The 12163-nt window shown below is 42.9% G+C and overlaps 1 protein-coding gene across 1 annotated transcript; it reads right to left on the bottom strand.

Annotated features, from left to right (window-relative positions):
* Positions 1–913: 913 nt before the first annotated feature.
* LOC126998536 (cytochrome c oxidase subunit 7A1, mitochondrial-like) lies at positions 914–10120 on the bottom strand. The gene is made up of 3 exons (XM_050860306.1): positions 9919–10120; positions 4019–4123; positions 914–1845 (listed from the first exon to the last, which is right to left on the bottom strand). The coding sequence occupies exons 1-3, from the start codon at positions 9979–9981 to the stop codon at positions 1702–1704; spliced, it is 312 nt and encodes a 103-aa protein (XP_050716263.1). The 5' UTR covers positions 9982–10120; the 3' UTR covers positions 914–1701.
* Between the last annotated feature and the right edge of the window lie 2043 nt (positions 10121–12163).

Here is a 12163-nt window from a genome sequence, read left to right as displayed (position 1 = left end):
ACACACACACTTTTTTGTTTTGCAACTTATGTGGGATATATTTTTCTTCCTCTCTAAATTATGTACAGCTTGATCTGTCTTATCGTAAACACACACACACACACACACACACACACACACACACACACACACACACACACCATCACCGCGGAAAACCCAAGGTCCACTTCAATCTTAACTTTTGCCGCTGAGCTGATGTGCTGCGCTCGAAGCCCTTGCGGCAAATTAGGAAGAAGGAAGGAAGGAAGGAAGGAAGAAGGAAGATGAACACGACAGACTGATGATTGGTCTCTTTGGCATCGATATATAGACCCCTTTACCTGTCCTTTTCCTTGTCCCTGGCCCTGGCCCTCACCTTTTTTGTTCCAGCCAGGATAGTCTGCTGAAAATATAAAGTATAAGAATAGGAATGGGAGAAGATGGACTCTAGACGAAGAATAATATACGTGTACACCATTTCTCTGCCTCTAAGAATCAAGTGACTCGCGATACATGCCATTCATCTACCTACACGATATATATTCTGTCCATTTGTAGTGTAACATTAGCCTTTTTTTTCATTATCATATTTTTTTCTGCCTTTGTGCTAGTAATTCTTCAAAGACCCATTATTTTCCTTGCGTTATTTCTGAACCCGTCCAGTGGGCCTATGCATAGTAAGGCGTTTTGATTCTTTCTTTGTGAGTGGATATTCTCATGAGAACACGAGTAACACTTTCTACTTCTCCACAACCTTTTAAAACCCATGTTATGATGATGACAGTACTTGGTTTCTTTATTTTTTAGCTTCAAGGTCGAGGCAAGATACTACCCGTGTTTCTATTCTTTTTAGAGAGGTACTTGATCCATATCCATTTCAGCTTTTTTTTTTCTTTTTGCGTACATAAGAAAAGGGCGAAATAATAGAAACTCATATCTTTAACAGGAGCTATTTATATCTGCACAGGGAGCCCATGATCACCCTGCCGTTCCAGCCGTCTGTCACATACACATCACAGGGGACATGGTTGTACACGTAAGACAGAAGAATGGCTCGACCCTGCCCTCCAAACCCGAGGCACAGTCTTAAATGCTGTCTGAAATATTTACATCTGACTTTACCATCACCAGGCACAAGCACCCCCCCCCCCCCCCCCCTCCCCGCACACACACACACACAGACACAAGGGCGAGAAAGAAACATAATACTGCCCAGTCTGCCCTGCATCGCCTCGTAACAGTACCGCGAGAGTTGTTGTTGTGAGAGTGAAGGCCGCGCACGTATATGCTATTTATGGATTGCTGTTGAAATACTTGCGCTTTTCAGTATGCAGCACCGAGGGAGTATATTATTATTATTATTATTATTATTGGTGGTGGTGGTGGTAATGTTGCTTTAGTAGTAGTAGTAGTAATAGTAGTAGTAGTAGTAGTAGTAGTAGTAGTAGTAGTAGTAGTAATAGTAGTAGTAGTAGCACTGGTAGTAGTAGTAGTAGTAGTAGTAGTCTAATTACATATGCTTCTACGTCATTATACAATCTTTCAGTCGTCATATATCATCTTCGTTTACACACCAATGCCTCCTCATCTTGGTACCGTTGGTGGTAGTATATACTGACGGTGGTTGTGGTGGTGGCGGCGGTATACTGGTGGTGGTGGTTGTGGTGCTGGCGGTGGTTGTGGTGGTGCCAAGAGCAAACTGGCGGCGGTATTGATGGTAGTCTACTTCTTCTCGGGGGGGTAAGATAGGACGTACCAGACGTGGACGCATTCGACGAGGCCCACCGCGCATACTGCCCCCGTCAGCGCGTAGAGGATCTTGTCCACCGGGCCGCCCTTGATATACACGGGCAGGCCGTCGGGAACCTGCCGGGAGAGGGAAGGAGCGTCAGTAATCTATCCCTGGAGGTGGTATCTACTTTGAGAACGCCTGATCTACTCCATTTCTGGGACGCCCTAAGACAATAGACATAATCTTTGCCTGTATCCAGAGAAGAGGTGCATTGGAACATCAGACTAACATAACTCATGGCTGTGCTCAAGAAGGGGTTTTGTCCTTTCACTAACATAAGCCTTGGCTGTGTTCATGGTTCCTTCACTCGTACAGAACTTTCGATTATCCTTTCTCACTAGCAGAACTATGGATATGTTCAGAAAGGCTTTATTGGGCTTCTAGACTAATCCAAAGCTTGTCGTATAAAGAGGGTAAGCAGGACTCAAAAAAAATAATAATAATAACCTATGGCTGTGTCCAGGAAGAGGGTGCATGGGGCTCTCAACTAACATAATACTGTGTCCAAAGATAGGTAGTAAGTGGGACCCTAAACCTACATACATAGCCCATGGGAGTGTGCAGGAAGGGGACCTGATCATTAGGCTGTATAAATTATGACCCATGGCTTTATCCAGGAAGGGGCTGCATGGGACCCTCAAACCAACATATCCCTTGGTGTGTGTTTGGAAGAGGGAGATGGAACCCTAAGACTTCACACGTAACTCATGGCTGTGACCGAGTTAGAACGGAGTGGGTTAGTAGTATGTCTGGAATTGGGTGGGGCAGTAATATATGTAAAACGGGGTGGGGCAGTAATATGTCTGTAATTGGGTGGGGCAGTCATATATCTAAAACGAAGTGGGCCAGTAATATGTCTGTAATTGGTTGGGGCAGCCATATATCTTAAACGAAGTGGGGCAGTGATATGTCTGTAATTGGGTGGGGCAATCATATATCTAAAACGAAGTGGGCCAGTAATATGTCTGTAATTGGGTGGGGCAGCCATATATCTAAATCGGGGTGGGGCAGTCATACAATATTAGCTAAAACGGGGTTGTACAGTATTATGTATAAGACGGAGTGTGGCATTAACACGTCTAGTATGAGGTGGCCTGGTTATAATTATGTCTTGTACTTTTCATTTCATATACACTGCCTTAGTTTATGTTCTCACGGTGTTAGTTTTGTTTTCCCTGATATCAAAAGTTACGTATATATTGTAACACGAGTCTTCCCGCTGGTTAACCCGGAGACACGAGCATAAAAATGATAAGAAAAACCTGTATTTAGACATCCCCCTATTGATTGATAATGAGTTAGGGCGGAGTTACAAGTTTGTGCAATTATCCTCAAAGTCATTCCTCGTCATCGCCACAGGTAACAGGCGTAATCAAGGTACGGTACTAATCAACATTCACCCGTGTAATCTCTACCTGAAGGTGCAAGGATGGACACACACACACACACACACACACACACACACACACACACACACACACACACACACGACACATTGGTAACACACGCGCCATCCCCAGTCCGGCATCAGAATTAAGAGGGAAAAGTTCATAAATAAAATCAATGAATGTGTGAATATGTAAACGATGTATGGGGCGTGGAAACCAATCTTGCCACACACAGAGCCAATGCAAGATACGTTAACCGTTAAAAGAGAAAGAGGGCCAAGAAAAATACAAATCACGTGAGGAAACATTTCTTGTGAATTGTTGAAAATATATGCTCGTTTGTTTTATGTTCGTTTCCAGAATCTGTTGGAAACCCCATTTACTTGTATTACTTGTTTAACATATTGTGTAAAAATTACCTCAGAAATATCCAAATATATTCAGTGAAGTTTCTTGTGAATAATTAAAACCTACTTTATTTGGTCTTGTTTTATGAAGTTATATGAGCCTACTGATTGCTTTTTCTCATTTGCTCGTTTAATAAATAGTAACCTCGCATATCTACCCTGCTTACCTAGAACAATTTAGTGTTTCTTTTATAATAATTATATGCTACTGCTTTATTTTTAACCCCATTGATCAAGACTTGGATGACTACTCAACTTATCTGGAAAAAACTGTAATAACTTTTCTTTTTACTGCCAAAGAGGAAGCTCAAAGGCAAAAAAAGAAAAAAAGAAAAAGGTCCCGAATATCGCTGCTCCCCAAAATCGAAAAGTAAAATACAACTCACTCCTCTACTCCATCGATCGCCTTACTCTCTCATGTACTCAAGGTCTCACCAATCTGGCCCACTCACCTGGAAAGTCTTCATCTTCTCCTGGAGGTACTTGGGCACGGGCGAGTACTGCTTGACGGGGGCACGTGCCGCGGGGGTGGTGGCCATGCCTGCACGCCCCGCGCCCTGCAACAAGGACTGTCTTTAGTGGTGGTGGTGGTGGTGAACTTGTGATGGTGGTGATGTTGTTGTGGTAGTGGTGGTGGTGATGGTGGTGGTGGTGGTGAGGGGTGGTAGTGGTTTGATGGTTATGATCTTGCTGTTGTTGTTGTTGTTGTGATGGTGGTGATGGTGGTGGTGATTTGGGGGGGGGGGGGTAGTGGTTTGATGGTGGTTATGTTGCTGCTGTTGTGGTGGTGGTGATGGTGGTGAGGGGGGGGTAGTGGTTTGATGGTGGTGATGTTGCTGCTGTTGTGGTGGTGGTGGTGGTGAGGGGGGGGGGTAGTGGTGTGATGGTGGCGATGTTGCTGTTGTTATTGTGGTGGGGGTGGTGGTGGTGGTGGTGGTGGTGATTGTAGAGGTGTTATTGTTGTTGTTGTAGTGGTGATAGTGATAATGCAGTAGATATATTTCTCAGATGCAATATAACTCTCACTCTATCTTTCTATCGATCTATCTATCTATCTATCTATCAGGAAAAAATAGATAAAGAAAGTGCGAAATAATTACAATGTACAACACCAAAGCTAGAAGTATAACAACCTTACGTGGAGTTAACCTTTCTCTCTCTCTCTCTCTCTCTCTCTCTCTCTCTCTCTCTCTCTCTCTCTCTCTCTCTCTCTCTCTCTCTCTCCACACACCCACTCACCCACACAAACACACCTGCGGTTCTTCAGGGTCAGTGGGTCTCTCTCTCTCTCTCTCTCTCTCTCTCTCTCTCTCTCTCTCTCTCTCTCTCTCTCTCTCTCTCTCTCTCTCTCTCTCTCTCTCTCTCTCTCTCTCCCACACCCACCCACACAAACACACCTGCGGTTCTTCAGGGTCAGTGGACGGAATCTGATGAAAATTAATAAACTCACCGCGGCGGGAGTGTGCTCAAGACACGTGTTCGGATGATTACTAAGCCTGGGCTACACACGTGGGCTAATTACCGCCCGCTGACTGACTGTGGGGGTGGGTTAGGGGGAGAAGAAGTAGGTGTGTGGGTGTGTTTAAGGCGAAAGGAAAGAGATCAAGGTGTAAGAAAAGCAATAACGAGAGAAATTTGCCCGTAACATTTCCCTCACATGCAGAAAGGACAGGAGGAGTTACAAAAAGTAAATGTAAGGGAAAGGAAAGAAAAGGAAAGAGGTGAAGGAGTAAAAAAAGCAAGGTGTGCGGGGGTGGATGTGTTTACTCACTTTACTGCGAAAGAAAAGAGATCAAGGAAGTAAAATATAAAACCAAGAGGAAAATTGACTCGTATTACATTTTACTCCCATTTGAATAGGACAGAAGCAATTGAAAAAAGAAGAAAGAAAAGGAAAGGAAAAGAAAGATCACGGGGTAAAAAAAAGAAAGCGGGGAGAGAAATTGACACGTATTTTTATGTTTCCCATTCAGAAAGGACAGAAACAATTGAAAAAAAATGTAAGGGAGGCGATAGAAAAATAAAGGAATGGAAAGAAAAGGAAAAATGAAGGAGTAAAAAAAAGCAAGGAGGCGAGAAATTTGTCCGAAAAGTTTTCCTTCCACTCAGAAAAAACAGAAGCAGTTGGAAAAAAATAAATGTGAGGGAAAGAAAAGGAAAGAAAAGGAGAGGAAAAAGAGAGAGATCAAGGGATAAAAAAAAAAGCAAGGAGGAGAGAAAGTGACACGTAACATTCTCCTCACATTCAGAAAGGACAGAAGATGCAAGAAAAAAATGTAAAGAAAAGTAGAGGAAAGGAAGGAAAGAAAAGCAAAGGGAAGGAAAAGAAAGATCCAGCGTGTAAAGGAAAAGAAGCAAAGACGAGAGAAACTGACACATAACATTTTCCTCACGCTCAGAAAGGATGGAAGTAGCAAAAAAAAAAAAAAAACCAGCGTGTGTGTGTGTGTGTGTGTGTGTGTGTGTGTGTGTGTGTAGTGACGTGTAATACTCTAGTCTCGCCTCGTGGCCATTCATAATTTTTTAGGCGGGGGCACATGGTGTTTTCAAGCGCCGTATGCTTAAGAGAATGTGGCCAACAACCTGCTTTACGTTGCTCTGTTGACACGCTGACGCTACCACCGCCGCCGCCGCCTCCGCCTACTATACATTACCGGCACGAGTCTTTAAGCAGGAGCGTCGTTGAGAGGCGGTAGGGAGTGATTATTGGTATGCTTCCTCTATACGTCATGTCCCTTCACCCACGTAGCGACCTGAGAGCTTGAACAGGGGAGTATAGAAGGAGCGTTAGAGGGAGACACATAACATTTGACTCATTATAATTCTCATGACGTTTTTGTTGTGAGATTTAGGGGACTTTATTGGTATGCTTCCTCTACGTCATGTCCCTTCACCCACGTAGCGACCTGAGAGCTTGAACAGAGGAGTATAGAAGGAGCGTTAAAAGGGAGACACATAACATTTGACTCATTATAATTCTCATGACGTTTTTGTTGTGAGATTCAGGGTACATCACTGGTTTGCTTCCTCTATTCCACGTCCCATCGCCCCCATTAAAGACTTGAGAGCTTAAACAGGTGGGTATGAAGGGAACATTACACGGATACGCATAAGCAACTGACTCATTATAATTTTTTCATGAGTTTTTTGATGAGAGATTCGGGGACATCACTGACTTGTCTCCTATGTTAAGCCACCCTCTGTAACCTATAACTTGTTGGTCAGGAAGGGATATTAAGAGGATACGTATTAGCCTTGGACTCATTATATTTTTCTCATGAGGTTTTTAATGCGAGATTCGGGGACATCACTGACTTGTCTCCTATGTTAAGCCACCCTCTGTAACCTATAACTTGTTGGTCAGGAAGGGATATTAAAAGGCTACGTATTAACCTTCGACTCATTATAATTTTCATGGGTTTGTCCTTGTGATAACGTGGCCAATACTGGTTTGTTCTGTCTCGTCATCCAAAATTAAAGGCCTCAAAAGCTATAAAATGGGGGTCAAGAAGGAACATTAGAAGAATACGTATAAAAAAACTTAGGTCATTGATTTTCACGAGGTTGATGTTGCCAGATAAAGGGGATAAAGATAAACATTAAGGACTTCCTGTGTCTCGTCACCCAAAATTAAAAGCCTTGGAAACTATTACGTGTGGGTCAGGAAGGGACGTTTGAGGAATACGAATCCAGTTTCCGTATATTGTCTCGTCACCTCTCATGAACGGCCTTGAATAAATGGGTCAGGAAGGAGCATCAGAGAAATACATATAAAAAACTAACCAATTAATTTTCCTGAGGTTGAGATTTCGAAATTACAGGACAGTACCAGTCTGTGTTTACTGTCTCTCTCTTCACCCCCTATTAACGGCCTTGAAGATGTGGGTCAGGAGGGGACAGTAGAGGCATACGTATCAACACTCATCAATTTTCATGAGGCTGCTTCTTAAAGTGGGGTGGAATAGTGATTACCTATTTTGCTTCCCATGTCTCGTCGCCCCCATTAAAGGCCTCCGAGTCATGTATAGGGTGTGGGAGGCTATGTTAGGAAGGAACTTTTAGGGGACACTCATGAATTTTGTTGAGGTTGGTGTCCCGATGAATTATGAGTATTGATTTGCACTTCGTATTGTACTGTGCGCCAGGAAGCTGTATAAGGTGTGGCTATGTGAGGAAGGAACTGCAAGGGGACCCATTGATTACCTCACTCATGGCTTTCCCTGAGGTTGTTGTCCCGAGGAATTATGAGTATTGATTTGCACCTTGTATTGTATTATAGGCTAGGAAGCTTCAGGATGTGACTATGTGAGGAAGGAACTGTAAGGGGACTCTTTTAATGACTTCGCTCATATGACTCTTCCTGAGGTTGGTGTCCCGAGGAATTGTTACTATTGATTTGCACCCCGTATTGTATTATAGGCTAGGAAGCTTCAGGATGTGACTATGTGAGGAAGGAACTGTAAGGGGACTCTTATAATGACTTCGCTCATATGACTCTTCCTGAGGTTGGTGTCCCGAGGAATTGTCACTATTGATTTGCACCTCGTAATGTGTAGGCTAGGAAGCTGCAGGGTGTGTCTTAAGCGAGGAAGGAGCATTAGAAGGACACACATAATTAACTCGCTCCTGAGGTTGCTTTCCCGAAGAATTATACTATGATTGATTTACTCCACACCTCGTAGCGTAGGCGTGGAAGCTGCAAGGGGTAACTAAAAGAGAAAGGAATATTATGGGGCCACACATCGACGCCTGACCATGCAATAAACCTTCATAGAATCGCTATACCTTGTCTCAACTGTAGAAAGTATCCCATGGCACGGTTTACCTCATCGTACAGGTAATTCACGGTGGCTTATGAACGCTTCTCACGTCAGGATATCCCCAAGACAGTCTACACACGCTGAGTCGATGACCATGACCCAAAGCGCTCCCCACTTTCAGGTTGTGGTCGCGTATTGCGTGTAATGATTTCTAAACACCCACAACGGGAGGATATATGCCAAGGACTGATGAAACAACGGGAGATAATAGACAATGATGTGTGTTTTAGCATCACACACACACACACACACACACACACACACACACACACTCACGGGACCGCCCCTTCCCTATTTCTGTCACAATGCCTGAGGACGCCACGCAAGTCATGACGTACAGTATGGCGTCAATAAGAGTAATAATAGTTGTAGTGGCAGCAACAATAACAATCATCGTTATCATTATGATTATAATAGCATTATTATTATTATTTTATGATCATTATCATCATCATTATTATTATTATTATTATTATTATTATTATTATTATTATTATTATTATTATTATTATTATTATCCTTATTATTATTACTGAAATTATTTATTTTTATTTTTGTATTATTATTATTATTATTATTATTATTATTATTATTATTATTATTATTATTATTATTATTATTATTATTATTATTATTATAATTATAATAATAATATTATAATAATAATAATAATAATATATATAATAATATATATATAATAATAATATATATATATATATATATATATATATATATATATATAATAATAATAATAATAATAATAATAACAATAAAGTTCAAAATATATTTTTTATATTATATATAAAAGTATGATATATATAATTTTTGATATTTTTGCCTGTTGATTTTGTTTGTATGGGTAACTTTTATTTAACCTCTCTATTTATTCATTTATCTATTCATCTGTCTTCATCACTATTATTTTTTATTTTAGTTTTATACACCTATCTATAAATTTATTCAGCCAGTCATTCATTAAAGTATTGTTCATAGTGTATTGGTGAGGTTTCCCTCTTGGAAGTGTCCGTGACACGTGTGTGGGCGGCGGGGCGGGGGCGGCGGCCTGGGGCTGGCCCGCGGCGATAACCTCGGGGGAGGGGGGGGGGTACACGGCTCAGGGGCTCAGGGGCGTCAGGGGCGTCAGGGGCGCCTCACAGACTAGGGAATAAAGTGTGCATTAAGTTTTTGGTGTGAAAGTTTCGTCTAATGCCAATTTACATATATTAAACATCAATATTATGCCGAATACAGCCCTTGGAGACACTGAAAGGTGTGGGAGTGGAGCTAACACGCAGAAAAGTGAGGAAGGTCAGACACTATCCACTTTCCTATATTTTAAAGTGGAATAACGTTAGACTATAATTATTATGACCCCAGTACCACCGTCACCACCGCCACCGTCAACTGTGTCCACTTTCATCATGTTCACGGTGTCAGCCCGGCCCAGACACAGGCCGAGGCACAGAGGCACCAAGCCAAGGTGACGAGCCTCACACAAAATATGAGACGCATTTACAGTTTTGCGGACTTACTTTTGCGGCTTGCTTGGAGGCGGCGGCCAGCCGGACAACAGCGACTCCCAACCTGGAGGCCATGACTGAGGATACAAGTGAAGCAAGAGTGTAGAGGAGGATGAGGTGTGCGTGTGTGTGTTTTGATGATAAGGCGTTGCTGCTGCTGCCGCTGCTGCCTCCTGGCTCCAGCACTTGCTTGCCTCGCCGGCCCCCCGCAACCCCCGCGTCCCCCGTCCCTCCCGCAGCCTGAGCAAGCAGCCTGCCAAGTGCTTTGCTTGAGCAGTTCCTGCTAGTAATGTCTCACTTAGGCCTCCCTCCCTCCGTGGTAAATTTAATGTGTATAAACAACGCAGGAGGTCCATGACTCCATGGGAAATGTTGTTCATTGAAAGTCTGAGCTTGCTTGTCTCGCTCACAAACTGCGAAATGCATTATGGGACAGGAAAAATGCTAAAAAATATACTCTTAAAACATGGAAACGAACCATTAAGGTATCATTGTCCTAGCTTTGCCCTTACAAGAATCAATTTCCTTTATTTCCGCAGACGAGGCGTCGCGTCATGCAGCCGTCATCATACCTGCAGGAAGTAACTTTAAGGCATTATTGACAACGGCTGGTGTCTCGAGAGCCGCCTCCATTGGGGGACGCCCATACAAGGATCAGCTTCCTTTATTTTCGTAGACAAGGTGCCGCGTCATGCAGCTGTACATCATGCCTGCAAGAGGTAGCTCAAAGGCTCTATTGACAACGGCGGGTGTCTCGCGAGCAGCCTCCTCTGGGCGGTGTCAGTCATGCGCGCTACTCATGATTCAAGCCGCCCAGCTAGCGTCTGTATAACCGCGCCCACGCCCTCGGTAATCCCATCGTGGCACCTCCTAATGCCTCATTATTAACCATTCAGTGTGTACCGATGATACAGACCTACATAAACTCGTGAACACAATCTGTCACCTGCAACATGCTCTTGAATAAGCGCGGGAAGGGCAATGCAGGCAGGTCGCTAAGTTTAGCAATGACGCGTTGCGTTAGTGGCACTGGCGAGCTGTTGCCACCTGTCGGCCGCTACTCCATCCATTCTGTACCTTTTTTTTCATCATATCTACAAGAGAGATAATAAAGACAACAACATCCTTGGTATAATTATCAGTGTTATCTATCTCCATCTATCTCTGTAAGGGCGTCATGCGGCTTCATTAGTTTACCGGGCCACCCACCGCCCACGTACTGTGTTGAGCCCTGCCCCGCATGATGGCAGCGGCAGCGTGTACTGTATAGAGCTATTTTCATGGTAGTGGCTGAGTCACGTACGCCACCAACACGGCGACACGGCCTTGTCAAATCATACCCTCTTTTTCTCTTCGTTTTTTCACTATATCTCTCGTTCTGTGATATAAAATGAGTAGTGAGACGCATAGTGTTTTTTGTTGATTCTCTCTCTCTCTCTCTCTCTCTCTCTCTCTCTCTCTCTCTCTCTCTCGTATCGTTTCGTGACGTGAATTAGAGTTAGAGACGTATTGTGTTGTTTTCGTGATAAAGTTTTCCCCGCCTCGACACATTTATCCAGCGCCGCCGTTGTGCCGTTCCTCGGAGGTCACGGGGGCGATGACTCGGGGCTCCGGGTGAAGGCTGGGCGGCGATAATAGGCGTCATTTACCTTCTGTGATAGGCCTAGACTACTGAATTTACTGACCACTGGCAAAGGTTATTAACATTTGGTTCGGCCCCACTTTGTTACTTTCGTACTCATGTTAATTATTTTTTGTCTTTAAATGTAATTATTGTTCATGCATACAAAAACTCGACATTATAATTTCCTGATGACAGTTTTGCTCTCACACTTCAGCCTGACTCCATAATGTTATGTTCGTACTTATGTTAATTTTACATGCATCTGTTTAAGGTGATTCCAGTTCATGCATACAAAAACTCGACATTACAAATTCCTGACGATTTTTTACTCTCACACTATCATCGTTCTGCTTTACTCCATTTTCCTGTGTTCGTCCTTATGTTAATAATATTTTAAGCATCTATTTAAGATTAGTTCTGTTCACGTATAAAAAAATCCGTGTTTCAAATTCCTGACGGTGTTCTACTTTCATACTATCATTGTTCTGCTTTACTCCATTTTGTTATATTCGTATTTATATATATGTTTTTTTTTTATCCATGTATTACAGACTATTTCTGTTCACGCATACAAAAACACTCGATATTACAAATTCCTGACGATATTTCACTCTCACACTTAAGCTTGTATGT

The sequence above is a fragment of the Eriocheir sinensis genome, chromosome 14 (assembly GCF_024679095.1).
Source record: "Eriocheir sinensis breed Jianghai 21 chromosome 14, ASM2467909v1, whole genome shotgun sequence".
In the NCBI taxonomy this organism is placed as follows: Eukaryota; Metazoa; Arthropoda; class Malacostraca; order Decapoda; family Varunidae; genus Eriocheir; species Eriocheir sinensis.
This window is presented reverse-complemented; position numbering and strand designations above follow the sequence as displayed.

Coding starts and splice junctions, on each gene's coding strand:
- LOC126998536 (XM_050860306.1), bottom strand. CDS start 9,981: ATGGCCTCCAGGTTGGGAGTCGCTGTTGTCCGGCTGGCCGCCGCCTCC. Junction 4,124..9,918: donor CCTCCAAGCAAGCCGCAAAA/GTAAGTCCGCAA, acceptor TCCTTGTTGCAG/GGCGCGGGGCGTGCAGGCAT. Junction 1,846..4,018: donor AGAAGATGAAGACTTTCCAG/GTGAGTGGGCCA, acceptor CTCTCCCGGCAG/GTTCCCGACGGCCTGCCCGT.